This window comes from Podarcis pityusensis (genome assembly GCF_964106645.2).
Source record: "Podarcis pityusensis genome assembly, chromosome: 10".
Taxonomy (NCBI): Eukaryota; Metazoa; Chordata; class Lepidosauria; order Squamata; family Lacertidae; genus Podarcis; species Podarcis pityusensis.
Window position 1 is genome coordinate 2827758 of NC_138035.1, and position 27357 is coordinate 2855114.

Here is a 27357-nt window from a genome sequence, read left to right on the forward strand (position 1 = left end):
CATGGGTGGTGGATACAGATTCAGTCGTTCTGATTCAAGGAACAAGGCAGTTGAGCAGCTCAGCAGCTGTATCCATGACCGAGCAGCCCTTTTTAGGATCCACTCTGCTCACCCCCAAAAGGGGGAAGGGCTAGAAAAGGTGCCCTAAACATAGTCTGCCTCCCTTTTCCCCTGACTGGATTACCACGCCCAGTGGGGTCACCACTTAACGGTCGTAAAAGACAACCCCAGTGGCTGCCTTTGTTTCCTCCTGTCTGCTTGCACGCAATCGTAGGATTCCCCCGCACCTTACAATTTACAATACAGCGAGGAAGAATACAAGCAGCCAGTTTTTCAGGTGGCCAACAACACCAGAGTGTGGTGCTGAGCAGAACTGGCCTCAGGAGGGTGGTTGAGTGTGTCAAGACAAGCATCACACGCAGGTAACAAACATAAAAGTTTATTTCCTTCTGGATTCAATACAAAATCTGACACAAGAGTTCCTCTTAGGGGTACTATTTGGCAGTCGCTCTGCTAAGACCTACTGACTTTGGTGAGGCACTCGCGTGCCAGGGGCGCTTTGGAGTTCTTCGTCTGTGCGCAAGGGTTCCCTTTCTCCGCTCCTGAATCCGGGAGAGAATCTGCACCTTTCTTCTTGAGTTCCAGCTCGGTCAACTTCTCCTCCCTGGCAGCATGCAAGAATTTCTGAAGCAGTCTGAAGAAAGAGGCCACTGTGGTATTGGTATTTTTCTGGGGCTTGGGGGCAGCTGGGGCTTCTGGTTTGGGCTGAGGTTCTGGGGCTTTCGTGGTGGGTTCTGGTGGGGCTTCTGTCATGGGTTTTGATGGGGCTTCTGTGGGTGTTGGAGCTTCGGTTGTGGGTTTTGATGGGACTTCTGTGGGTGTTGATGGGGCTTCGGTCGTGGGTTTTGTTGGGACTTCTGTGGATGTTGACGGGGCTTCGGTCGTGGGTTTTGTTGGGACTTCTGTGGGTGTTGATGGGGCTTCGGTCGTGGGTTTTGTTGAGACTTCTGTGGGTGTTGATGGGGCTTCCATCGTGGGTTTTGATGGGACTTCTGTGGGTGTTGATGGAGCTTCGGTTGTGGGTTTTGATGGGATTTCTGTGGGTGTTGATGGGGCTTCGGTTGTGGGTTTTGTTGGGACTTCTGTGGGTGTTGATGGAGCTTCGGTTGTGGGTTTCGATGGGACTTCTGTGGGTGTTGATGGGGCTTCCATCATGGGTTTTGATGGGACTTCTGTGGGTGTTGATGGGGCTTCCATCGTGGGTTTTGATGGGGCTTCGGTTGTGGGTTTTGATGGGGCTTCTGTGGTTGTTGATGGAGCTGCAGTTGTGGGTTTTGATGGGGCTTCTGTGGTTGTTGATGGAGCTTCAGTTGTGGGTTTTGATGGGACTTCTGTGGGTGATGATGGGGCTTCTGTTGTGGGTTTTGATGGGGCTTCTGTGGGTGTTGATGGAGCTTCGGTTGTGGGTTTTGCTGGGACTTCTGTGAGTGTTGATGGAGCTTCAGTTGTGGGCTTTGATGGGGCTTCTGTGGGTGTTGATGGAGCTTCGGTTGTAGGTTTTGATGGGACTTCTGTGGGTGTTGATGGAGCGTCGGTTGTGGGTTTTGATGGGGCTTCTGTGGGTGTTGATGGAGCTTCGGTTGTAGGTTTTGATGGGGCTTCTGTGGGTGTTGATGGAGCTTCGGTTGTGGGTTTTGATGGGGCTTCTGTGGGTGTTGATGGAGCTTCGGTTGTAGGTTTTGATGGGACTTCTGTTGTGGGTTTCGATGTCGCTTCTGTTGTGGGTGTTGATGGGGCTTCTGTCACAGGTTCCGATGACACTTCCGTCGTGGGTTCCAGTGGGGTTTCATGCTCAGGTGGCCCTCCAGCCTCATACTCATGCTCGTACTCATATGCATAAGGCTCTCCTGTCCCATGTTCATGCTCATGTTCATGCTCATGTTCATGTTCATGCTCATGTTCATGCTCATACTCATACTCATACACATTTGGTCCTCCAGGCTTGTGCTCATGTTCATGCTCATGCTCAGGTGATACATCTAGCTCCATCTCAGGTTGTGTTTCATTATTGGGTTCAAGTGAGGTGTTGGACACAGTTTGAGGTAGGGACGGGAGCTTCACTTCTGGCGTAGTGCTGTTCTCAGGTTGAGGTGGAGTTGGGGGGTTGGGAGGTGGCTGAGATGCAGGTATGCCATCTGGATCTGTTTGAGGAGGGGATGCAGGCTTTGGCTGAGGTATGATTTCTGGGTCTGTTGGAGGTGTGATCTTTGGTTTAGTTGTGGTTTCTGGCTTCCTTTGAGGTGAGGCTGTGATATTTGGTTCAGGTGTGGTTGGTATCTTAGCCTGAGGTGGGACTTTGGGCATTGGCAGAGGAGGGGTCTCTGGCTCAGGTTGAGGTATGTGTTCTGGCTTTGCCTGTGGTGGAAGTGGGGGTCTTGGTTTAGGTGGGGTTGCAGGCCTCAAATGAATTGTGATTGTGGGCTTGGTTTGAGATGTTGACGTAGGTTTGGGTTGAGATTGGGTTTTAGGCTTGGTTTGAGTTGGGGTTGCAGGCCTCAACAGAATTGTGATTGTGGGCTTGGTTGGAGGTGTTGACGTGGGTTTGGGTTGAGATTGGGTTTCAGGCTTGGTTTGAGTTGGGGTTGCAGGCCTGAAATGAATTGTGATTGTGGGCTTGGTTGGAGTTCTGGGTTTGGGTTTGGGTTGAGATGTGGTTTCAGGCTTGGTTTCTGGTGTGGGTTGAGATGTGGTTTCAGGCTTGGTTTCTGGTGTGGGTTTGGGGTGAGTTGTGGTTTCAGGCTTGGTTTCAGGCGTGGGTTTGTGTTGAGTTGTGGTTTCAGGCTTGGTTTCGGGCATGGGTTTGGGTTGAGTTGTGGTTTCAGGCTTGGTTTCTGGTGTGGGTTTGGGTTGAGTTGTGGTTCCAGGCTTGGTTTCTGGCGTGGGTTTGGGTTGAGATGTGGTTTCAGGCTTGGTTTCGGGCGTGGGTTGGGATGTGGTTTCAGGCTTGGTTTCTGGTGTGGGTTTGGGTTGAGATGTGGTTTCAGGCTTGGTTTCTGGCGTGGGTTTGGGTTGAGATGTGGTTTCAGGCTTGGTTTCTGGCGTGGGTTGGGATGTGGTTTCAGGCTTGGTTTCGGGCGTGGGTTGGGATGTGGTTTCAGGCTTGGTTTCGGGCGTGGGTTGGGATGTGGTTTCAGGTTTGGTTTCAGGTGTGGGTTGGGATGTGGTTTCAGGCTTGGTTTCGGGCGTGGGTTGGGATGTGGTTTCAGGCTTGGTTTCGGGCGTGGGCGTGGATTGAGATGTGCTTGTGGATGTGGTCTCCTCTTGTGGCTTCGGCTGAGATGAGGCTGTGGGCTTGCTGCTGGTCTCAGACCAATGGAAAGGGTTTGTCGGAGGATGGAAATAGATTGTGACGTGAGGTGTCTTCAGCTTCCGGGGTGCCGAAGCGGCAGGCTCTGGGGTGGGTGGGGGCTGGGGCATGGGTCCTGCCCACCCTTTCACCCAGGCATACAAGGGCTGTGTGGCAGCGTAGACTCCAGGCCGGTGTGCTTTGCCACAGTCTTGGCCCCAGCTGGTGACTCCAATCACCCAAAATGGCTGAGCTGCCTCTTCCTTGCACATGAGGGGGCTCCCACTGTCTCCCTGCAGCGACAAGACATGCAGAAGAAGTTGGGGGTGAGCAACCGATTGCATTTGTCTCGAAAGGAGGGAAGAAAGGGGTGGCCACTGGGGCGTTGCGGAGTTTCCAGAAGCGCCGGGCAGCTGAAGGGCTGCACGGGTCGAAGAGATGCTGACTGTCTCCCATGGCTGAGTCAAGGGTGTAAAATGGGTGCCTTGCCTTGTTGGCGGTGGGTGGCGAGCGAGAGCCACATTGGCCCATGCTCAGCTCTCTGGAGGCCGCATCTCAGCCTGCCTGTGGCCAAAGTGAGTGTGGTTTTTCTAAAGGGCAAACTGAAGTGTATTGGGGGCTCCCCAAACCCTTTAGATATCGCAACAGAGGAGTGGTCACTAAATAGAAACATAGGGCACAGATATATTTTCCATGGCTGACTGAGGATTCAAACCCTGGTCTCCTGTGTCCTAGTCTGACACTCTGACCATTACACCACCACTGGCTCTGATCTTACCACTTGTGCTTTGCCACTTTCACACAAGATGCAGTGTGATGCAGTGGCTAGGTGTGGGCTGCCCTGCCTGGTCGGCTGGGGGGCATGCGCAGGGGGCATGCGGGGCCCGTGCTGAGGCTGAACGAAGCCCACCTTCAGCAGACTCCTTGCCCTCTGCTTCCATCCACCTGCCCACTGGACCAACCTGCCTGCCGGCACACTGTACTGGAGCCCCAGAGAACACGGCTCTCCCTCCCCATCCAGGAGGAGCTTCTCACCTCTCCTGGGAAAGGGGTAGCAGCACCTTCTCCCTCCCTCCCTCTTGGTTGGCCCATGGGCAGGGCATGCGCCAGCCAAGGGGAGAAGGAGACTCCATCCCATCCCCTGAGGACCCAGCCTGGGTGCAGCTTGGCTTGCCTCCCCACAGCTGTGGCCACCCTGTTGTGGGGGTGCCCCCTCAGAAATGTGCATGTGGGGCCATGCCCCCGACCCCCCAACACTACGCCTCTGGGCTGATGACCCCAAATGATGATGTGAGCCAAAGGAGCTGGAGCCCTATATCCTCAGAACAAGGCTGTTTCCTGCATCCTTGAATCTGACACCCAGTTCCACATATCTGAAGCTGCCGAGGATATTGGCACCTTACCTGGCAGCTGTCGGTGCCTCCTTGTTCGTACCCTGCGCAGAGGCTGTTCTCTCTTACGGTCCCGTTGTACCAGGTGCTGCTGTTGCACGTCTGGGTGGAAAAGCGATTGACCTTTGCCTCCTGCATCATGTCTGATGCCTCCACCCCTGTTGGCAGTGGAAGAGCACTCTTTAGTCTGTGGTGTGTGTCCCCCCCCCGACCTATTCCTAGACAGGTGATGCTGGAATTTCAGCTACAACTGAAGCCCCACGGAGGAAAGGAAGTGCCCCCACCCCACCCCAGGATCCTTAAGGAGCAACATCGCCTGGACTGCCACTTTGGGGACATTGAACAGAGGCAATCAGAAATAATAATAATAATAATAATAATAATAATAATAATAATACAGTGGTACCTCTGGATGCGAACGGGATCCGTTCCAGAGCCCCATTTGCATCCTGAGCAGAACGCAACCCACGTCTGCGTGTGCGTGGGTCGCAATTTGCTGTTTCTGTGCATGCGTGTGACATCATTTTGAGCGTCTGCACATGCGCAAGCGGTGAAACCCGGAAGCAACCCGTTCTGTTACTTCCGGGTCGCCGCGGGACGCAACCTGAAAAGATTTAACCCGAAGCTACTTTAACCCGAGGTATGACTGTAGTAGTAATAATAATAATAATAGTAAATTTTTATTTATACCGCACCCTCCCCGGCCAGGGCCAGGCTCAGGGCAGCTAACACAAAATATAAATTACAATAGGACTTAAGGGCCTCGGACATAAGATTACCAGGTTAATGTGCTAGATTGATGGGATAGAAAGGACTGACAAAACCCGGGACCAGGAGGAAGAGACGTTGGATGAAGATTGGAAGAAAATTTTTTTTTTATTAGGATTGTTTTATAAAATTGATGAACGTTAGAAAAATGTTGGAACAAAATTATTTGGCTTTAGCAAAAATGTTTAAAGAATTATGTAAGAATATTATGGTTATGACAAATTGGTATAAATAAGATCTAAGTTTTAAGTTTTAAGGTTTTTTATAGTAAGATAAGATTAAAATAGATTAAGGTAATGTAATGACAGAATATTATGAAATATGGAAAGGATTTGCTGTGACAATTAACAACTAGGATACAAAAAAAGGGAGGAGTGAGGAGGTCAAAGAAAGAAGTTAATGACAGTTAAGGATTTGAGAATATTGGATTTGTTTTTAAATGTTTGTGGCATATTTTTATCTTTTGATCGTGTTGTGTTATTTTTTGATTTTGATTTTTATCAATTTGTATTGTTTGATTGTGGTTTGTTTTTCCTTTGTTTTTTCTCTTTCTCTTTTTCTTTTTTTTTAATTCTAAAATTCTTAATAAATATCATTTAAAAAACACACAAAACAAAATATAAATTACAATAAAACGTTAATAGAGAAAAGAAGAAAAAAACAGTTAATTAAAATACGGCTTAAAATACAGCTTAAAATGCAGCCTCATTTTAGTAGTAGACCATAAAGGGAAGAAACATCAGATATTCACCCGAGCCAGCTATCCATGCTGGTCCTACATGGGCCAGCAAAAAAGCCAAGGGAAAATTTATATACCAAAACCCATATTAGGGGTCAGAGTGAGTCTAAGCCGAAGGCCAGGCGGAACAGCTCCATCTTACAGGTCCTGCGGAAAGATGTCAAATCCCGCAGGGCCCTGGTCTCTTGTGACACAGCGTTCCACCAAGTCGGGGCCAGTACTGAAAAGGCCCTGGCCCTAGTTGAGACCAATCTAGCCTCCTTGAGGCCCGGGACCTCCAAAGTGTTGTTGACAGCCTGCTGGAGCAGCCAAATAAACCTAAGGACTGAGGAATCTGGACTGCCTCTGAACCTGGAGGTTCCATCAGAACATCAGAATAAACTTCTGGCGTTCAGAAGCATCGCTTCCTCCAACTGTGGAGGTCGAGCAAGAGCCATCATGAACAAATATGCAATTCGTTGTGTCTGTTTTGGATTTCATTGTGCTATTATCTTCCTTTGTGGGTAGTACAGGTGGCGATTCTGAATAAAGCTTTCTATGGGGTGGGGAGCACAAGGGGTGAGTTTCATGGAACAAAGCGGAAGGTGGTCCATAAATATTTGGGAACAACTGGGCGAAGCCATGAGATTTGGGCAGACCCAGCCAAGCAAGGTTTAATAGAACTTCCACCAGGCAGCTTCCAGATGTTTGGGTCAACAATTCTCTTTAGCCACAGAAAACAGGACCCGATGGAAGACATTGTCCAAAACATCTGGGAGCCACCAAGTTGGCAAAAGCTGGTATTGTTGCTTTAATGTATAGATTTCCATACGGTTTCACAGTTCATCAGGGAGAGTGGTGATGACTAATATGAACCAGGGATGAAAAACCACAGGCTCAGGACCAAGTGAGACCCTTCTGCCCTCCTGATCTGGCCTTTGGACCTCTCCTCACCCCACACTTTCCAGGCACTCCTCTTTCCCAGGCCACTTAAGAAGATCTTGCTGGATCAGGCCAGTGGATGGTCTAGTCCAACATCCTGTTTTTCTCATAGGGGCCATCCAGATCATTATGGGAAACCGAAAAGAAGGATCTGAGCACAAGAGGAACTCTTCCCTCCTGCGGTTTCCAGCAAACTGGTATTTAGAAACACCTCTGCCTCAAAACTCTGGAGGCAAGAGCATAGCCGTTAGGGCTAGTAGCCACCGATAGCCCTCTCCTCCACCTTAAATTTGTCAGATCCTCTTTTAAAGCCACCCAGGTTTGTGGCCATCCCTGCCTCCCCCACTGCCCCCTACTTTGCATCCTCCTCGAGTGTTTTCACATGGCCAGGATGTGGCCTTGAATTCGTACTGTGCCTCTTGCTTGTGTGGTAGGAAGATTGAGAGTGTGTGTAGAAATTAGCCTTCTGCACACAGGTAGTGTGTATGCACACAAGTAGTGATGTATGGAAGTGAGAGCTGGACCATAAAGAAGGCTGATCGCCGAAGAATTGATGCTTTTGAATTATGGTGCTGGAGGAGACTCTTGAGAGTCCCATGGACTGCAAGAAGATCCAACCTCTCCATTCTGAAGGAAATCAGCCCTGAGTGCTCACTGGAAGGACAGATCCTGAAGCTGAGGCTCCAATACTTTGGCCACCTCATGAGAAGAGAAGACTCCCTGGAAAAGACCCTGATGTTGGGAAAGATGGAGGGCACAAAGAAAAGGGGATGACAGAGGACGAGATGGTTGGACAGTATTCTCGAAGCTACCAGCATGAGTTTGACCAAACTGTGGGAGGCAGTGGAAGACAGGAGTGCCTGGCGTGCTCTGGTCCATGGGGTCACGAAGAGGCGGACACAACTAAACGACTCAACAACAACAACATAGGTAAAATTCACATTTGCCAATTGGGCCACTTTCCCCCTGGCTCCACCCACCACTGCCATGTGGCCCCTGGAAAGTTGCCCAGAAGGGCTTGCGGCTCCCAAGCTCAAATAGTTCCTTCTCCCTGCTGTAAAAGGGGGTCAGCCAAGGTCCCCAGAGGAACCTTTCAGCTACCTTTCCCCACCTGCTTTGTCTATTCGGGTGCCAGGGTGTGGCAGGGAGGCCGCCTTGGCCGGGCTCTCACCTTTCGCTTTGCTGAGTCCCCAGCCACTGATGTAGCAGAAAGACAGAGCGGCCACGCTGACGGTGCTGTCGGGCATGCAGGCCGGCTGGATGTAGTCGCTGCAGATGATGGGCTGGTCCAGCTCCATCAGTGCCACGTCGTTGACCTGCGTGGTCGGCTGGTAGGCTTCGTGCACCACCACTTGCTTGATGTAGCGCACGTGGACCTCCGAGCCGAGGACGGAGAGCTTCGAAGCGCCAATCACTGCGCGCCAGTGCGGAAGGCTCCTGGAGAGCAGAAGAAGCTGTGAAGCTGAGCACAGCTCAGGACTCCAGTACCCCAAGAACTGCCTCTCCCCTTATGAACTGACCTGGACCCAGGAGGTCCAGAGGGCGGCAACAGGCGAATAGGGCCTTTTCAGTGGTGGCTCCCCTTTTGTGCAATGCACTCCCCAGGGAGGCTCGCCTGGCACCATCATTACATATATTCTGGCACCAGGCAGAAAGGCATTCCTTTGTAATCAGACTTTTAGGCATGGAGAACTTATTTGTTTTATATTCAGTGGACACAGCTTGGATATTTTGTAATACTAAATTGTATGCAGGTATACTTATTAATCGTAGAATCGTAGAATTGTAGTGTAAGGTCATCCTAGTCCAACCTTCGTTTCAGAAGTCACAATTACACGTACGATTATATATACAGTGGTACCTCAGTTCCCGAAAGCTTCCGTTATCAAATGTTTCGGAAGCCGAAAACCCAGAAGTAAATGCTTCCGTTTTCGAACATTTTACGGAACCCGAATATGCGATGTCGCTTCTGCTGAGTGCAAGGAGCTCTTGCAACCAATGGGAAGCCGCGCCTCGGTTTTCAAACATTTCGGAAGCTGAACGGTTTTCCAGAATGGATTACGTTCAAGAACCGAGGTATCACTGTATTTCTATTGTATTACCTGCGGCTTTGTGTTTTTTGTTCCTTATACTTGGGGACCCGCACCCGTTTTCCCCATTGCCCCCTACATGGCCCGGCTCCCAGTGGTCAGGGCATATGGTCAGTCAGGGGGGCATCTTCCTTCGCCTCATCCATCCCCAGCCACTTTGGCTCCTGCTTACTTTTTGCTTCCAAAGCAGTGGGCGGCTGTGAGGACCCACCGGGCAGTGATGAGGGCGCCTCCGCAGGTGTGCTTGTGCCCTGTCAACGTTGGCAGCTGCAAGCTGACGATCCAGGGCCAGGCCCCCGGCAGGGCGTCGGCCCCACCCGTAGTCCGCCCTGTGCCGCCACCATGGCCTGGCACCAAGGGGCGCCTTCCGCAGACTCTGGAAAGAGAGGTGGTCGTCAGTGCTTCCTCGCTCCCAGTGGTCCGTTCTGCACATCGAGAGGCAGTGTGGTGCAATGGTCAGAGTGTCAGACTGGGGCAAGAGCAGGGTTCAAATAATAATAATAATAATAATAATAATAATTTATTATTTATACCCTGCCAATCTGGCTGAGTTTCCCCAGCCACTCTGGGCGGCTCCCAATCGAGTGTTAAAAACAATACAGCATTAAATATTAAAAACTTCCCTAAACAGGGCTGCCTTCAGATATCTTTTAAAGATAGGATAGCTGCTTATTTCCTTCACATCTGAAGGGAGGGCGTTCCACGGATGGGGGTGGAGACGCTCCCTCAGGTATACAGGACTGAGGCCATTTAGGGCTTTAAAGGTCAGCACCAACACTTTGAATTGTGCTCAGAAACGTACTGGGAGCCAATGCAGATCTCTCAGGACCGGTGTTATATGGTCCCGGCGGCCACTCCCAGTCACCAGTCTAGCTGCTGCATTCTGGATTAGTTGTAGTTTTCGGGTCACCTTCAAAGGGAGCCCCAGGTAGAGCACATTGCAGTAGTCCAAGTGAGAGATAACTCGAGCATGCACCACTCTGGCAAGACAGTCTGCGGGCAGGGAGGGTCTTAGCCCTCTCAGCCATGAAGCTCACTGGTGGTGTTGGCCTTGGGGGTCAGACACTCACTCAGCCTAACCTACAAGGCTGTTGTGGGGATTAAATGAGGACCGGGATGGGGAACCATGTGCACTACCCTAGAGCTCATTGGATCAAAGATGCGTAAATGCAACAAACATCTTGCCTTGTGCCAGCTAATGTTTTCACTGCAGAAAATGGCATGGCCCATGTTCCCACCTAAATTGCTCCCTACTATCCTTAGACATTGTTCTTCCTTAATCCACGAACCTTTGTGTCCATGCAGGTCTTGAACTTTGTTGCTGCTTGCCCATCCTCAAAGTGGGGATGTACTCTACGTGGGGCTGCCCTTGAGACTGACGCAGAAACTCCAGCGGGTGCAGAATGCCATGGCGAGACGCCTTACGGGGTCCTCGCTGCGGGATCCCATTCACCCGGTGCTATACCAGCTGCACTGGCTCCCGGTGGAGTACAGGATCAGGTTTAAGGTCCTGGTTTTGACCTTTAAAGCCCTATACGGCCCAACACCCTCGTACCTACAGGACCGCCTCTCCTGGTATGTCCCACAGAGGAACTTACAATCTTCTGACAAAAACATCTTGGAGGTCCCAGGCCACAAGCAGGTTAGGCTGGCCTCAACCAGAGCCAGGGCTTTTTCGGTCGTGGCCCCGATCTGGTGGAACAAGAGACTAGGGCCCTGCGGGACTTGACATCTTTCCGCAGGGCCTGCAAGTCAGAGCTGTTCAACCAGGCCTTTGGCCAAGGCACAGCCTGACCCCCTCCTTCTATAATCCTCACAAGAACTCTAGCCCAATGGTTGCCATTAATTTGATTTTGAACAGATTTTAGAATGAATTGATTTTAGAATGCTGTATTACTTTACTGTTGTTAGCTGCTCTGAGCCCGGCTTCAGCTGGGGAGGGGGGGATATAAATAAAATTTTATTATTATTATTAAGATCTACACAAGTGTCTTTCCCCTTCGCAGGACATCCTTCTGTTGCCCTGAACACACACGCACAACAATAATTCTAAAGCCATGGCCACGTCTACTGACTTGAGATCAACTCTGTAACATTTGTCCCATGGGATACTCAGTGTGGAGATCTGAAGAGAAGGGTCTTCCTTTCCATAACGAAACAAAAAGAGCCTGCTGGATCAGGCCAATGGCCCATCTAGTCCACCATCCTGTCCTCACAGTGGACAGGATACCCCAAAGGGAAACCAGAAAGCAGGACCCAGGCACATGGAGCCCTCTCCACGCCTGCAGTTCCCAGCTACTAGTAATCAGAAGCACTGCTTCCTCCAGCATTGGAGACAGAGCAGAGCCTTCCTAATAGCCATGAATAGTCCTCTCTTCCATGAAGTTGAAAGCCACCCAAGTTGGTGGCCATCTCTGCCTCCTGTGGGAGAGAGTTCCATTGTTTAACTAGGCACTAAGTGAAGAAGCATTAAGCTTCCTGCTGGACTCTTGTCTGTTCCCGTCACTTACTCGCAAGTATCAACTATGGCACGGCTGGGCCAGACAGTGGCAAGGATCTGGAGTAGCAGGAGCAGCCATCTCATCCTCCTCTTGGCTCCCAATGCTACTCCTATCACCGCATTCTCCCACCGCTCTTGACCTCACAAATGCACTTTGCCGAGCCGCATCCAATCAGCAGGGAGCCAGTATGACATCACACGGAACGGATGTTCTTTTTTGATCCGGAATGCATTGGCAACATTAATAGAAGCGTCTGGGCCAGGTCCCCCGAGCCCAAGGGTGGAATGGTCCTCAAAGCATCACCTGTGGTCTGGGCTCCCAGCCTTGGGAGATGTGTCTCCAAGCAACCCTGGCTGCAGGCACAGCAGGAAGTGTGTTCTGCGCCTGACTTCCTTTGCATAAGAACACCTGGATCAGGCCGAAGGAGCCCCATCTAGTCCAGCACTCTGTTCTTGCAGTGGCCAACCAGATACCATGGTGAGAAAGCAGCAAGCAGGATTGGAACGCAAGAGCACTCTCTGTTCCTGCAGTTTCCAGCAGTTGGTATTCATTGTTGCCTTTGGTTGTGGAGGTTGGCGGTTCGAATCCCCGCAATGGGGTGAGCTCCCGTTGCTCTGCCCCAGCTCCTGCCTACCTAGCAGTTCAAAAGCACACCAGTGCAAGTAGATAAATAGGTACTGCTGCGGCGGGAAGGTAAACAGCATTTTCATGCGCTCTGGTTTCCGTCACGGTGTTCTGTTGTGCCAGAAGCAGTTTAGTCCTGCTGGCCACATGAATTGGAAAGCTGTCTGTGGACAAACGCCGGCTCCCTCAGCCTGAAAGTGAGATGAGTGCTGCAACCCCGTAGTCACCTTTGACTAGATGTAACCATCCAGGGGTCCTTTACCTTTACCTTTAACTGTCCAGGGGTCCTTTACCTTTACCTTTTTACCTGTGTGCAGAAGGACTCTCTTTTATGCATCCTGAATCTTCCCACTTTCAGCATCATTACATGCCCACAACCTCTAGCGTTATGAGACAGAATAACTTTTTCTCCAGCTGCTTTCTCTGTACAAACCTTTAACACGTTGCCTCTTGCAATGCCCCAGCCGCTGCAAAATCTCCTTATAGGGCAGTCATTCCACCCCCTCGATTGTTTTGATGGCCCCTTTTCCGAACCTTTAGCAACCCTACAATATCCTCTTCGGGGTGAGGTGACCAGAACTCTACACAGCACGCTGTTCTGGAATTCCAAGTCTGTACGAGAATCCCCATATAACCCACTGCATCTTCCCTTGCTAGGGTACCCTAAGAGATAAGGTCAGACACATTGCCTGGCACTCAGGAGAACCAAAGGCATCGGTTTGACACACCCAGCAGAATGAAGTGGTTAGAATTCCGAGATAGGAGGGGGGAATCTTCCTTTTCAGAACTTCGGAGGTAGAGAGTGCCAGTTTCAAACGCTCACCCATGTATAAATAATCCTCTGCATGTAAATAATAATAATAAATTCACATCAGAAGAGTGGTCTTCCAGCCCAGCTTATTCCCTGCCTGTTTTACACTGAATTTTTCATGTGGAGGAGCATTTTAAAATAAGGGTTCTCCCCCTCAGCTGTGATGCAAAGTGGCATAATCCATTCTCCACCAGATTCTGATTCCTGCACTGTGAGCCAGGCTAGAGTATAGAACATAGAGCAGCCTTCCCTGATCCAGATGTTTTGGACTACAACTCCCATCAGCCTCAGGGAGCACCAACGGGAAGTGGCCTTTGCTGGGAGCAATAAGTTACCTGGTTGCAATAAGTTACCTGGACCATTGGGTGGGAGGATAGACAGAAAGGCAACCTATTCTTCCCTCGCCGGTTCCTTCTCTTTCAGCAGCTGTTTGTTGGTAAAGTAGGTGACCTCCTTTCTGACTTTGTGTCCTCCCTCCCTCTTCCTTCTCCAGCTCAACATGAGTTAGTCAGTGTGCGATAGTGCCTCCATCTTGGCCGTGTGAGAAACCTGGGCTTGGAATGCCTTTGTTTGGCACGACAAATAAACCTCCAGTTTCCTTTGTCCTTTCAACCTTACTGGGCTTCTTCGTTCTGCGCAATGCTGCAATATATTTACAGCAGGCCCACATCCTACATGTGGGGTTATTATTCATAAAATCGTGCAAAAGCAGGAAGATCCCTGGAACCACACATGTACACATCCCATTTAACTATCCTTGCCTTCCAGGGCTCTGGGAAGGCTGTACAAGATCGTTTTGGGCCTTTGCAAGATCTCATGAGATGCCAGACAGCCTCTTCTGACTGTCTTCCCCCCACCCAGCCAGCTCCCCATTTCTTTATTTGTCTCCTGCCTGTGCAAAGTTGAAATCGCTTAAGTAAATCACACGTAAGTTGCAGGTCTACTGCGCCAAATTCCAAAAACCATTAGCCTTAGAAATAAAGGCCGGGGAAAGGGGTGTCCTGAGACCAAGGAAGCCAATGATGGTGATGATGATGATGATTATTATTATTGATGATGATGATGATTGATGGTGATGATAATGATCATGATGATTATTATTTATACCCTGCCCATCTGGCTGTGACAAGGTGTGAGAGGCAGATCTATCCATTTCCATTTCTCTTTCTTCCTCATTTCCCCAGCCTTCCATTCTTCACATTTTGTACATCAGTTTGAGATTCTTTTATTTCTTAAAGTCCTTGTGAAAATTCATCTCTGTGAATTTCTCCTAAGTTTGTGTGAAATTTTGCCTAATGTACACATCTTCGCAAAGCATGTAATCCAACACCTGCATGTTATTTTCACCAAGGCACACATTTTCTATGCATGCTTGGCTCCAGGATGTGCATTTTTCATGTACATACATTCACTGGAAACCTGCACTGCAAAATTCAGAGAAGTGTGAATTTCAAAGTGCAGCTCGGTTTCTGTGTGCGCTTTATTTTCGGGGGGAGAGGAATGCAAATAGGCCAGGTTCACCTTTAAACGCAAACTGTATTAAATTTCTGCCCCCATCCTGAGTTGGGTCAGAAGGAGGAATTCCAGGGAAAAGAGAACAGCAAAACCACTTCCGCCTAAGGAGGAGGTGGGGTTGCGGGCTTCACAGCCCCTCCACGTGCGTGACGGGCGGAGCCAGCCCCGCGCTATTGGGGGGATTCCCGGTTGCATCACCCCCTGGTTGGCCAATTGGCTGGCTCTGGGGGCGTGGCCTGCCCTATTTAAGGCAGGACGCGGCCGGGGATCTCCCTCTTTGCCGTCCACCAGCTGTTCCTGTTTCCCACCCTCCCACCCTATGAGGTTTTTGTTCCTTGACCTTGCTATGGACCTTGGTTGGTTGCCCTTGAGGGGCCTGGTAGGAATTTTTCCACTTGGCAAATTGGCACCAGCCACTTGGTTTTTGCCTACCTCGTAGCAAATCACCACAACTTTCAGGGTATTGGCAGTTAGGCATTGCTCTGTAGATGGAAGAGGGGAGGTAGCGCCCACATATTGAAGGGTAGTTCGTTAATAGATTCCGGGGGCGTGGCCCTGTCCGAAGCCTAAGGAGGTTAGGGCCTAGCGGTGACCCCGGGGGAGTTCCTAGTTGATGTGCATCAGCAGGACTCCCCCTACTGGTGGTTAACCCTTCCCGGACTTCAAGCAGAAGGGCTGGAGTCGGATATAGTCAGTTAGGACCAATGCCTAAGTCAATACCACTCTTCACCTGTAACCAATAAAGTTGTGGCCTTTTTTAGCCCATTAACCTTAATAATTGTGTCATGTGTCATTATTTCGACCTGGGGGGGGGGGGTCGGGAACTCACCATGCAAGTGGGAAAGTGTTAAGACAGGAGCTGGTTGTCATGAATGGTGGGATGGAGGGGCAGCGATGACTTGCCCTTTGGTCGCCTGCATTGCTGAGGCATGTCAGAATGGAGAGGGGAAGGGGTGAGCTGGGGGCAAGGCCAGCATGGTGCGATGCAGGGGGCAGAAGCCAAGGGACAGCTCTGCCAGCGTGTTTGCACCACGCTGAACTTGCTCCCTCCTTGCACCTGTCCTCTGTCCTGGTATTTAGCAGCAACTCAGGCAACCAGGAGTGAGGTGGGCTCTGCCACACCACAACGCCACCTGCAGCTTACTCTGAATCAGGTAAAATAGCCCAGAGCCTAGCCCAAAGGGGAATGCTGCCCTGTGCTCCTTGCTGAGGAAGGGCAGGAAATACCATACTTTTCCGTGTATAAGTTGCCCCCGTGTATAAGACGTCTCCTATTTTGGGGGACTCAAATTTAAGAAAATGGGGAGAGATGGCTCAGATTTGTTGTTGCTTTTTGGGGGGGGGTTGCACAGGGTTGTTGAGCTTTTTTGGGGGGGGATTGCCAAAATTGCTCACCCGCATGCGGCACAAAATCAGCCTTTCGTCTGTCCCCTCGCCGGCAGAAGGTGCCAATCGCCCGCCCTAGTGCCACAGCGTCAGCCAATTAACACCAGCCCTTGGTGCAGCAACCAATAACAAGCCCAATAGCCACTGACAGCCGTGGCAGCAACCAATCAAACGTCCACCCTATGCGCTGTCCATGTACAATACGACCCCCACTTTTTATCATAATTTCTAAAGAAAAAAACCTATTCTTATACACAGAAAAGTACGGTAAATGCAATCAATCAATAAGCGATGATGAAGGTACCAAAAAAACGACTAGCAGAGCAGAAACAAGGAGCAGTAAATGGGTGGATATAAATATACTGTATATTTGTAAACAATAAGGAGATGGAACGAAGAGTCGAAATTTATCCCATCAAAAAAACGGATTGGCTGGGGCAACCCAGCCAGATGGGTGAGGTATAAATAATAAAACTATTATTGTTATTGCTAAAAATGGAGTTGTGTCAGGGGAAAGAGATCATCTGTGTGTTCCTCCATCCAAAGAGCCCTTCCAGTGGCCCATTCAAAATGAGTAGATATTATTATATTTATTTATGTCCCTCCTTTTTCCAAGACAGGAACTCAAGGCAGCTTACAGATAAAATAGAGACGGCTTAAATCATAGGGGGTAAACAATGCCTAGAAAGCGCCAATGAAGGGTTAGAGCCACCACCATCTAAGGGAATCCATTCCACTGCCAAACAGCTCTTTCTGCCAGAAAACTCTTCCCAATGTTTAGTCGTCATCTCCTTTCTTGTCATTTGAATCCATTGGTTTGAGTCTGACCCTCTGCAACAGCAGAAGGCAGGACTTATTTTGCTGCCCTGCCCACTTTTGCCTTAGCCCCGCCCACTGCTGGCATATGGCCCCTGGGGAGGGGCTCAGAGGGAAGTGTGGCCCTTGAGCTGCAAAGGGTCTCTCACTCCTGGGTGTGATGGACGGAAGAAGACCTGACATGGCGTAAGTCCCTTTTCTACCTACCCCCGCCTTCCCACTATGCACTGCCCGGAGAGGAATGACCAGATGAGCTCAGTAGAAGGCTGGCACCACTTTTATTTCTAATGTGCTTGTACAAGAAGTTCCCACAGGCGAGAAGGGGCTGGACCCACCCACAGAAGGAAGAGGGTCTTCTCAACAAGAATGTGCCGTGAGTCGAGGAGCTTCCAGATACTTTGAGGATCTCGTCTGGTTCCTCGGGTGGGAATTCATTCTCAGGCTGGCTCTGACAGCTGGTCTTCATGAGCTCAAACAGAGTCGCCATCATCCAGAAACCTGCCATCTTTTGCTTCCCAAGACGGTTGCAAAAGGGCGAACTGAGGATCGATTCGTGCCGGAGTCCGGCTGCAATCTCTGTGAGTGACAGCAGCATGGCAACGGATGGGATCAGGGTCAGGCCCACAGCTGTGCTTTGAACCTGTGGCCAAGACCTCTGGTCTGTGTGTGTGGTTGAAGGTCTATTTGCCCCAGTTACTGGGCCTGGTCCGGCGCGTGTACTGCCACTGGGTCTGTGGTCGCGCCATGGTGGTCCAGGGCTGGTACTGCCACTGGGTCGTTGGTTTCACCGTGGTGGCCGGCTTCCGCTTGGGCAGCCTGTAAATAATGCTAGGCCGCACATTCCAGCCCAGGAACTTTGTGCTGGTGAGATACCAGGGAGTTGTCGGCTTATAGGGGGGGAAAGTGAACTTATAGGGGGGGAAAGTCCTCTTGGGGCCCGTGTACCAGCCCCACGTGCTACGAGGCCGGGAGGTCGTGGTTGCAACATAACCGGGGCGTTCAAACGAGTAAGTTGGCCGGGCCTTGCCCCCGTACCCGTAATACTTGCCGTTCACCAACATATGAGTGGGTCCCTTTAAATTGGGTGCCGTTGCCCAGGCTGGGGGTGAGAACAGGGTGGAGGCGGTGCTGGGGGGCTTGGTCGGGGGTGGTGTTGGCTTGAATGGCGGGACGAGAGCAGAGGCAGGAGGGTTCTTCAGTATTCTCTGGATCCAGTAGTAGAAGTGCTGGGTGGCGGTGAAGACGCCCGGGACCTTCCCGACCGTGCAGCCTCTGCCCCAGCTGTTGAGACCCACGACCCAGAAGCGCTCGGATCTCGCTGGCCTGCACATGAGGGGGCTGCCCCCGTCGCCCTGGAGCGGGAAGAGGGAAGCGGTGTGAGGAGCGAGGGCAGAGGCGGCTCGTCTCATTTTGCCACCAGAGGCAAAGAGGGGCAGCGCTACACTGCGTGTCCATTCCCACCCCCCTTGATAACCCCACCAAAGCCTTGCTTGCTGGGGTTACCTGGTTGCAGGTTCCAGGTTCTTTTTTTGATTATTATTCACATAATATACATTCTTTACAACAGACAACTCCTAAATAAAAATCATATATAGCAAAACCGTAAGTCTCATGTTTTCATTTACACTGATCTCTGGGACGCGGGTGGCACTGTGGGTTAAACTACAGAGCCTAGGACTTGCTGATCAGAAGGTCGGCAGTTTGAATCCCCGCGACGGGGTGAGCTCCCGTTGCTCGGTCCCTGCTCCTGCCAACCTAGCAGGTTGCACCTCAAAGTGCAAGTCGATAAATAGGTACCGCTCCGGCGGGAAGGTAAACGGCGTTTCCATGCGCTGTTCTGGTTTGCCAGAAGCAAACTGCTATATCCATATTGGAGCCCAAAACCAACTCCCTACTCTGAACGAATCTGTTACCCAGGCACCAACAGACCCCTGCACATTTTACTTGAGCAAAGGACCTTTAATGAGAGCGTGGGGGAGGGCGCACCTTAGGCTCCTCCCCCTGTTGAGTGGCTCCTCCCAGTTTCCCACATGCCTGGGCTTAGCTTCTGCAACAGGGAGCCTGCTCTGAGCTTGCAAGTTCCTCCTTAGATCCCTGCACCATCAAGAGCACCAAACGTGAGACCTCTGTTAGCTCCTGATCCTGATTGCAGTGTGTAGTCTAAATACTCTCTGCTCCACAGCAAGCTTCTTCCTCACACTCCCGCTTGTCTCCACTGGACCTCCCCAGCAGATCTTGGCTTGTAACAGGACACCTCAGTTTAGAAGACCAGGGTGGAGCTCGGAAGACCAGAACCACCATGATGAGGAATGAGGACGCTGGGCTTTAGCTCGCACCTACCTTACATCGGTCCACCTTTGCTTCCTCAGATATGACGCAGATGTTCTCCTGTATGATCTGTCCATCATACCACTTGCTGCTGTTGCAGATGTCGGAGGGCATTATGGTAACCCTGGCCTCTTGCATGATGTCAGCGTACGGGGCACGCCCTGTGGGCAGAAAGCAGGGAGAAGGCTCAGCTGGTACCTGCCTGCTGGACCTTAATTTCTAACGCAAGAGGTCTTCTGGGCAAAGCTCATCAAGAACTGACAGTGCCTGACCTGGTGAGAGCCTCAGTCCCAAAATTTGGGTGTACGGAGGTGGGCTGAGGGTTTCTCTCCTCAATGAGAGAAAGTCACTCTGCTCCACCTACCCAAGAGATACTTTGTGATATCAACATAAGCGCTGACCCAACTGCACTGGCTGCCAATTAGCTTCTGGGCCCAACTCAAAGTGCTGGTTTTCACCTATAAAGCCTTAAACGGCTCAGGACCACAATATCTTGAGCCAGGGAGAAAGCGGGCTGCCATCCAAAATCAGGTTGGGAAAGGCTTATAGTTTAGTTGCTTGAGCATTTGACCAGAAATCCAGGCATCAGTGTGGTGTAGTTGTTAAGAGCGGTAGTCTCGTAATCTGGGGAACCGGGTTCGAGTCTCCACTCCTCCACATGCAGCTGCTGGGTGACCTTGGGCCAGTCACACTTCTTTGAAGTCTCTCAGCCCCACTCACCTCACAGAGTGTTTGTTGTGGGGGAGGAAGGGAAAGGAGAATGTTAGCCGCTTTGAGACTCCTTAAAGGGAGTGAAAGGCGGGATATCAAATCCAAACTCCTCCTCCTCCTCCTCCATCTGATCTCTTCTGCATGGGAAGGAATTCACTCAACAGTTGAGTTCTGGTCCTTCCCTTCAAAGATGCCATGACAGAACTCTTAGCTTTTTGGGGAGAAGGCTGTGGCAGGTGATGGGAGGCAGCTGTGGAAGAGATGCTGCACAGCTGCTACATATCAGGAGAGAGGATGCTGGGCTGGTTGGGCCAACAGACAAGGCAGCTTCGTGCATTTGTCCAGGGCAGCTGTTTACCAGCTCCATCTGGTATGCAGGATGAGACCCTCCCTGCCCGCGGACTGTCTCGCCAGAGTGGTGCATGCTCTAGTTATCTCCCACTTGGACTCCTGCAATATGCTCTACGTGGGGCTACCTTTGAAGATGACCTGGAAACTACAACTAATCCAGAATGTGGCAGCTAGACTGGGGACTGGGAGCAGCCGCCGAGACCATATAACACCAGTCTTGAAAGACCTACATTGGCTCCGGGCATAATTCAAAGTGTTAGTGCTAACCTTGAAAGCCCTAAATGGCCTGGGCCTAGTAGACCTGAAGGAGCATTTCCACCCCGATCACTCAGCCTGGACACTGAGGTCCAGCTCCAAGGGCCTTCTGGCGGTTCCCTCCCTGCGAGAAGCAAAGCTACAGGGAACCAGGCAGAGGGCCTTCTCAGTAGTGGCACCTGCCCTGTGGAACGCCCTCCAATCAGATGTCAAAGAAATTAACAACTACCTGACGTTTAGAAGACATCTGAAGGCAGCCCTATTTAGGGAAGTTTTTAATGACTGATGTTTTAATGTATTAACCTTTTGTTGGAAGCCACCCAGAGTGGCTGGGGAAACCCAGCTAGATAAGCGGGGTATAAATATATTATTATTATTATTATTATTATTATTATTATTATTATTATTATTGGAACAATCCATTGACTAAGTGATTAGTACAAGGGTGGCGGGTGCATGGACCTCCAGATGTTTTTGGGCCCCACCAGCCCCAAACAATGTCCAAGGCTGATGGGGATTGTTGTCCAGCAACATTTGGGGGACTGCAGGTTCCCCCACACCTGGACTTGTCCCTCCAGTTTCTGCAAAAGTGCTGCCCTCTGTTATGCCATTCCCCCCTCCCCCAATTCCTGTGCTCAGCTTAATGTCCTTAAGAGTCTCCAAAGCAACAATTCAATCCCTCTTCCTTTCCTCGCCTTCGCTTCTGAAACTTCCAGCAGGGAAGCATCCTGATCACAAGAGGCTGGCTGGCTCCCAGCCCTACCTCAAGACCTGAGGCTGTCAGGGTGATGGAGAACGGACCACGAGAGGCCCCTGCAAACCACGTCTCTCTGTGGGGAGGGGAGGGGGGTGGTCCTCACACTTTATCTGTGTGATGCCCCAACCACAGGTGTAGCAATGGGTCAGGGAATCCACCTCCAGGTTCTCATCCGGCAAACAAGCGGGCTGGATGTAGTCGTTGCAGACCACCGGCTTGTCCAGCTCAATCAGGGTGATGTCGTTGAGATACCCCTCGTGGCGGAAATGTTCGTGGTCCACGACTCTCTTGATGGAGCGGACCTGGGCATCGGGGCCAGGGTTGGAACGCTGCGTGACGCCAATGTGCACCTTCAAATACTCAACTTTTACAAACCTGGGGGGGGGGAGGGAAGACTTAGAATGAGATTTCAGAAAATCACAGAATTGTAGAATTGGAAGGGACATCGGGGGTCATCTAGGACAGCCTTCTGCGATGCAGGAGTCACAGCTAAAGTATCCCTGACTGTTGGCCGTCTAACCTCTACTTAAAAACCTTCAAGGAAGCAGAGTCTTTCTGAGAAAGTCTTTTCCGCTGTCAAACAGCTCTTACCATCAGGAAGTTTTTCCCTGACGTTTAGTTGGACTCTCCTTTCTTCCAATTTGAAAACATTGACTCAAGTCCTCCAGAGCAGCAGAAAACAAGCTTGCTCCGTTTTTCATGTGGCAGCCCTTCAGCTATTGGAATACGACTATCCTATCACCTCTCAGTCTCCTCTTCTCCAGGCTAAACATACCCAGAGCCTTCAACCATTCCTCATCAGGCTTAGTTTCCAGACCCTTGATCATCTTGGTTGCCCTCCTCTGCACACCTGCCAGCCTGTCAACATCCTTCTTAAATTGTGGTGCACAGAACTGGACACAGGATTCCAGGTGGGGACTGGACACTAGACTTCTGTGGAAGTCTACATCACACTTTTGTGGTCTACTAAGACACCTAGAAGCTTTCCACCTATACTGTTGGCAAGCCCAGTGTTCCCCCATTCTATATTTGTGCGTCTGCCAAGGCACAGTTGAAATTCATTTTGTTAAAGTTATCCTGAATCCTGATTCTGTGGTATTAGCTGCCCCTCCCAGTTTGGTGCCATGTGCAAATCTGATTAGCATTCCTTCAATTCCTTCATCCAAGTCATTTATGAATGATTGGTGCTAGACAAAGCCACTTCCGCCCTACAAAGGAGGTGGGGTTGCGGGCAACATGGCCCCAACACGCGCACAGCGGCTGGAACCAGTTGCTGCGCAATTGGGGGGGATTCCCAGCCGCATCATCACCTGGCCAGCCAATCGGCTGGCTCAGGGGGCGTGGCCTGCCCTATTTAAACCAGGACGCGGCCGGGGATCTCCCTCTTTGCCGCCTACCAGCTGTTCCTGTTTCCCACCCTCCCACCCTATGAGGTTTTCGTTCCTTGACCTTCCTATGGACCTTGGTTGGTTGCCCTTGAGGGGCCTGGTAGGAATTTTCCCACTTGGCAAATTGGCACCAGCCACTTGGTTTCTGGCTACCTCGTAGCAAATGGTCACAACTTTCTTGGTATTGGCGGTTAGGCATTGGTATTGTTCTGTAGATGGAAGAGGGGAGGAAGCGCCATCACCTGCCCCACATATTGAAGGGTAGTCCGATAAAGGATACCAGGGGGCGTGGCCCTGTCCGAAACCTAGGGAGGTGAGGGCCTAAGGCATGCCCCCAGCAGTGACTCCAGGGGAGTTCCTAGTTGATGTGCATCAGCAGGACTCCCCCTACTGGTGGTTAACCCTTCCCGGACTTCTAGCGGATGGGCTGAAGTCGGATATAGTCGGTTAGGACCAATGCCTAAGCCAATACTGCTCATCACCTGTAACCAATGAGGTTGTGGCCTTATTTAGCCCATTAACCTTAATAATTGTGTCATGTGTCATTATTTCCACTGGGGGGGGGCGGGAACTCACCACGCAACACCAGGCTCAGGACAGAACTTTGAAGAGCATTCCAGGACTCACCCAAGGGGCTGAATGTTTTGGGGAAATCTCTGGTGTGTGGTTGTGTGTGTGTGTGTGTGTGTAGCACAGTGGAAAGAATGGTGTGTTCAGAAAGTGGCCCTGGGGTCAGCAGCACCAAGCATGATGGAGTAAGAGTCCAAGGAACATGAAGCGAAAGTGGGGGGAGGGCCAAAAGGGACCCCTTGGGGTCTGGAACAGGAAAGGAATAACAGCTGCTCGTTGATCTAGCCAACAGGATGCCCTGTCTTCCCCAACAAACGGCAATGCTGGCTTGGGCTGGTAGGAGTTGCACAAACAAAAAAAGTGTAAACCCCCCCCAAGAGCAAATACAGGGTGAGTCCTTTAAAAGAGGCCCCCGTGGATACAGAGTACACATGTTCCACGGGGCCTCTCTTAAAAGACTCACCCTGTATTACTGAAAGGCACACTCAAACAAACATTTGTCTTTGTGAAAATAGTGTGTACGGGGAAATTCCTTGCCAAGATATGTACCACATTTCACTCCATAAGACGCACCTAGTTTTTAGAGGAGGAAAACACACACAAAAAATATTCTGAACGAAACAGTGGATGTATGATTTTTGTGGTTCATGCTGTGGCCACAGACATGTGATTTGACAGTGAATTTGGGGTGACCCAATGCAAAAATCCTGAGGATCCATGTGGACCCGTGCTTTGTAACCACGCTTTTGCGCCATTGTGGCCCCACGAAACAGTGGGTGTGTTATTTTTTTGGTGCAGGCTGTAGCCATGGACATGCTATGTGATCTGATGGTGAATTTGGGGTGACCCAGTGCAAAAATCCTGAGGATCCATGGGCTTTTACCTCCCCCCTCCCAGGCAGCCTCCTTTATCGCTAGCGTCCTTCATCACCCTCCTGATCACTTGCCAATCAGCTGCTCAGCAGCTTCGTTTTGACACCCCCTTCCCTCTTTCTAAAAAAAAAAAAAAGCACGATCTGCTTTTTGCCCCCGGGCAATTCAGCTTCAGGGACCACGCTTTCGCTCCATAAGACACACAGACATTTCCCCTTACATTTTAGGAGAAAAAAGTGAGTCTTATGGAGCGAAAAATACGGTATATCCCTATAGATCGGAACATTAGATGAACCTTCATACAGAAAACGCTTGCGAATTTTCATTCCGACTGATGTGGGCATGGGGAGAAGCTGAGTAAAGTCGAAATGGGGCGGTTTGTCTACCTGGCTTTGCTTACTTTTGGATCATAAAGCAGTGAGCGGAGGAAAGGACCCACTGGGCGTTGATGAGGGAGCCTGCGCAGAAGTGCTTGGGCCCCTGGCTCGTCGGAAACTGGAAGCTGACGACCCACGGCCATGTCCCTGGCAAAACGTTGGAGCCGCCCACGATCCTCAGCGAGTTGCCGTGGCTCATAGCCAGTGGGCGGCTTCCACACACCCTCCTGCGAAGAAGAGAGCAGATCAGGGAGACAGACAAGGAAGGCACGGTTTGTAGGTGCAGGTGGGAGGAGGCAGGTGAGGCTGCGCAGGCGTCATGGCTCATGAGCTCCATTCCAGTGGATGAAGAAGAGAAGAAGAGTTTGGATTTGATATCCCGCTTTATCACTACCCGAAGGAGGCTCAAAGCGGCTAACATTCCCCTTTCCCTTCCTCCCCCACAACAAACACTCTGTGAGGTGAGTGGGGCTGAGAGACTTCAGAGAAGTGTGACTGGCCTAAGGTCACCCAGCAGCTGCATGTGGAGGAGTGGAGACTCGAACCCGGCTCACCAGATTACGAGACTACCACTCTTAACCACTACACCACATTGGCTACATCAGAACTGCAGCCCCACACGACAGGGACCCTGTTAGACCTGGAGAAGTTTAGACCACAGCGCCACCCGCGTCACTTATGGACTCATTGTTAAAACTGTGTTTATGGAAGACAATCTTACTTGGCCACGAGGGATTGCCAAAGAAGAAGAAGACTCAGAAACATTGCCATCCTGGCTAGTAGCCATCAATAGCCTTCCTCTCCTCCACAAATTGTCTAATCCTCTTTTAAAGCCATTGCTGCCTCTCCTGTGGCAGGGAGTTCCATAGTTTAACTATGCACTGCGTGAAGAAGTCCTTTCTTTAATCTTGCAGCAAAAAGATGGTATCTTGCCATTCCGCGTAGGCAAAATGGTACCGTCAAGAGCACTCTGAGAGACTCTGGTGTCCTTTTACTAATTATATGGAACAGAAATGTGATTCTGAATTATTTAAAGCTTTCTCACTGAGGTTATAAATAAAAAGCATCTTCGGGATATCAAAACTGTAAATGCATTTTGAATGTTCATGCATAAAAATGCAATTAAAATAACTGCATATTCTGAGGATAACTACATTCTAATTTATGCTTATGCAAATTTCCACCCTGTCTCTCTGCCCCTTGGGTACCCACAGCAGTAACTAACAACATTGTTTTTTTAAAAAAATAATAATAATCCAATAATGAAGCCAAATGCATGCAATGTCAAAACACAGAAATAGTTTTAAAAACAAGAGCAGATCAAGAGAGCAGCCAGCTCAGATGGAAAGCATCCACCATCAGCAGGAGAATAGTCAGGTCACCAGGACGGATTAAAAGGGTTTTTGCATTTATTTCCCACCTGTTCTCCAAGGGGCTCAAGTTAGTGTATATATAGCTCTTCCCCTCACCCTTTCCCCCTCACAACAACCCTGTGAGATGGGTTTGGCTGAGAGACAGTGTGTGGCGCAAGATGACCCAGTGAGCTCGATGGCCAAGTAGGGGGTATATCATGGGTAGGCAAACTAAGCCCCAGGGGCCGGATCCAGCCCAATCGCCTTCTCAATCCGGCCCGCGGATGGTCCGGGAATCAGCGTGTTTTTACATGAGTAGAATGTGTGCTTTTATTTAAAATGCATCTCTGAGTTATTTGTGGGGCTTAGGAATTCGTTCTTTCTTTCCCCCAAAAAATATAGTCTGGCCCCCCACAAGGTCTGAGGGACAGTGGACCCGCCCCCTGCTGAAAAAGTTTGCTGACCCCCGGGGTATATGAACCCCGATCCCCCAGATCATAGTGCCGCCCTCTAACATCTACACCACACTGACTCTCTGTTGTGCGCCCGGAAAAGGCGTTATTTGTTCACTAGCGGACTGCCATGGAGGCTCCAGAACATCCCTGGGGCTAACTGCGATGGACGGACGGGTCCTCCTCCCCCTCTCCCCGATTCTGGTGTAACTTACGTGCAGGTCTCATCCTGCGCATGCGTGGACCACAATGCGGAAAGAGCCAAAATCGGGAGAAGCAGCCACAACATCCTACATGGCGCAGCGCGTGACGGGTTCCACCAGCGATTCCCATTGCTCGCGACATCACAAACTGTCCTTTTGGGGTCTGGCCAATCAGCTTGCAGCCAATATGACATCACACATGGTAGAATGACGTTCTGGGTTTTCTCTTTCCTCCCTGGAATGGATGGTGCCCAAGAGTCCGGGCCCAAGGTTCCCATATGCCCAGGGCCGGATTTAGGTTTGATGAGGCCCTAAGCTCCTGAAGGTCATGGGGCCCTTGATATGTCCAGCTGTCCTTTGTCAACAACAAATGGTTGCTGTTTTTTGTGTTGAATATAAGCTATATGGTCATTGATGGACCTAATAGGTATCTAAAGCCATTTGCACATAAAAAATAGGAGCCCACAGCCCACACAACACAAAACACTGTTTCTGTATGTAGGTTTTATTTTATTTGTTTAAACCCAAACCGGAATTAAGATTGCCGGAAGAAATATCAACAACCTCACATATGCAGATGACACAACCTTGATGGCAGAAAGTGAGGAGCAATTAAAGAACCTTTTAATGAGGGTGAAAGAGGAGAGTGCAAAATATGGTCTGAAGCTCAACATCAAAAAAACAAAGCTCATGGCCACTGGGCCCAGCACCTCCTGGCAAATAGAAGGGGAAGAAATGGAGGCAGTGAGAGATTTTACTTTCTTGGGCTCCATCATCACTGCAGATGGTGAGAGCAGCCACGAAATTAAAAGACGCCTGCTTCTTGGGAGAAA

General features: G+C 50.4%; 2 protein-coding genes across 3 annotated transcripts; both read right to left on the reverse strand.

Annotated features, from left to right (window-relative positions):
- Positions 1 to 423: 423 nt before the first annotated feature.
- Positions 424 to 11912, reverse strand: LOC308457360 (uncharacterized protein). The gene is made up of 8 exons (XM_080971121.1): positions 11766 to 11912; positions 9428 to 9631; positions 8337 to 8602; positions 4750 to 4895; positions 1528 to 3639; positions 1356 to 1461; positions 870 to 1289; positions 424 to 827 (listed from the first exon to the last, which is right to left on the reverse strand). Exons 1-8 carry the CDS (start codon positions 11837 to 11839, stop codon positions 514 to 516), a joined length of 3642 nt encoding a protein of 1213 aa, XP_080827247.1. The 5' UTR covers positions 11840 to 11912; the 3' UTR covers positions 424 to 513.
- A 5255-nt stretch (positions 11913 to 17167) lies between these two features.
- LOC308486335 (acrosin-like) lies at positions 17168 to 26662 on the reverse strand. Of its 2 annotated transcripts, none has more exons than XM_081023103.1 (5): positions 26537 to 26662; positions 24527 to 24744; positions 21414 to 21685; positions 19249 to 19397; positions 17168 to 18260 (listed from the first exon to the last, which is right to left on the reverse strand). In XM_081023103.1, the coding sequence occupies exons 2-5, from the start codon at positions 24658 to 24660 to the stop codon at positions 17589 to 17591; spliced, it is 1227 nt and encodes a 408-aa protein (XP_080879229.1). In that variant the 5' UTR covers positions 24661 to 24744; positions 26537 to 26662; the 3' UTR covers positions 17168 to 17588. The 2 variants fall into 2 exon arrangements, with proteins under 2 accessions (XP_080879229.1, XP_080879228.1); XM_081023102.1 differs by having other exon boundaries at positions 24541 to 24744; positions 26537 to 26656.
- Between the last annotated feature and the right edge of the window lie 695 nt (positions 26663 to 27357).

What these genes read in the sequence shown, in the direction of transcription:
- LOC308457360 (XM_080971121.1), bottom strand. Translation starts at nt 11,839, where the DNA reads ATGAGATGGCTGCTCCTGCTACTCCAGATCCTTGCCACTGTCTGGCCC. An exon ending in AAGCTCCATCAACACCCACA is followed by an intron (nt 1,462 to 1,527) that starts GAAGCCCCATCA and finishes GCAAAACCCACA; the next exon opens with ACCGAAGCTCCATCAACACC. An exon ending in CACAACTGAAGCTCCATCAA is followed by an intron (nt 1,290 to 1,355) that starts CAACCACAGAAG and finishes AAGCCCCATCAA; the next exon opens with AACCCACAACCGAAGCCCCA.
- LOC308486335 (XM_081023102.1), bottom strand. Translation starts at nt 26,610, where the DNA reads ATGTTGTGGCTGCTTCTCCCGATTTTGGCTCTTTCCGCATTGTGGTCC. An exon ending in GCGCAGGATGAGACCTGCAC is followed by an intron (nt 24,745 to 26,536) that starts GTAAGTTACACC and finishes TCTTCTTCGCAG; the next exon opens with GAGGGTGTGTGGAAGCCGCC. An exon ending in CAAAGGTGGACCGATGTAAG is followed by an intron (nt 18,261 to 19,248) that starts GTAGGTGCGAGC and finishes TTCCCGCTCCAG; the next exon opens with GGCGACGGGGGCAGCCCCCT.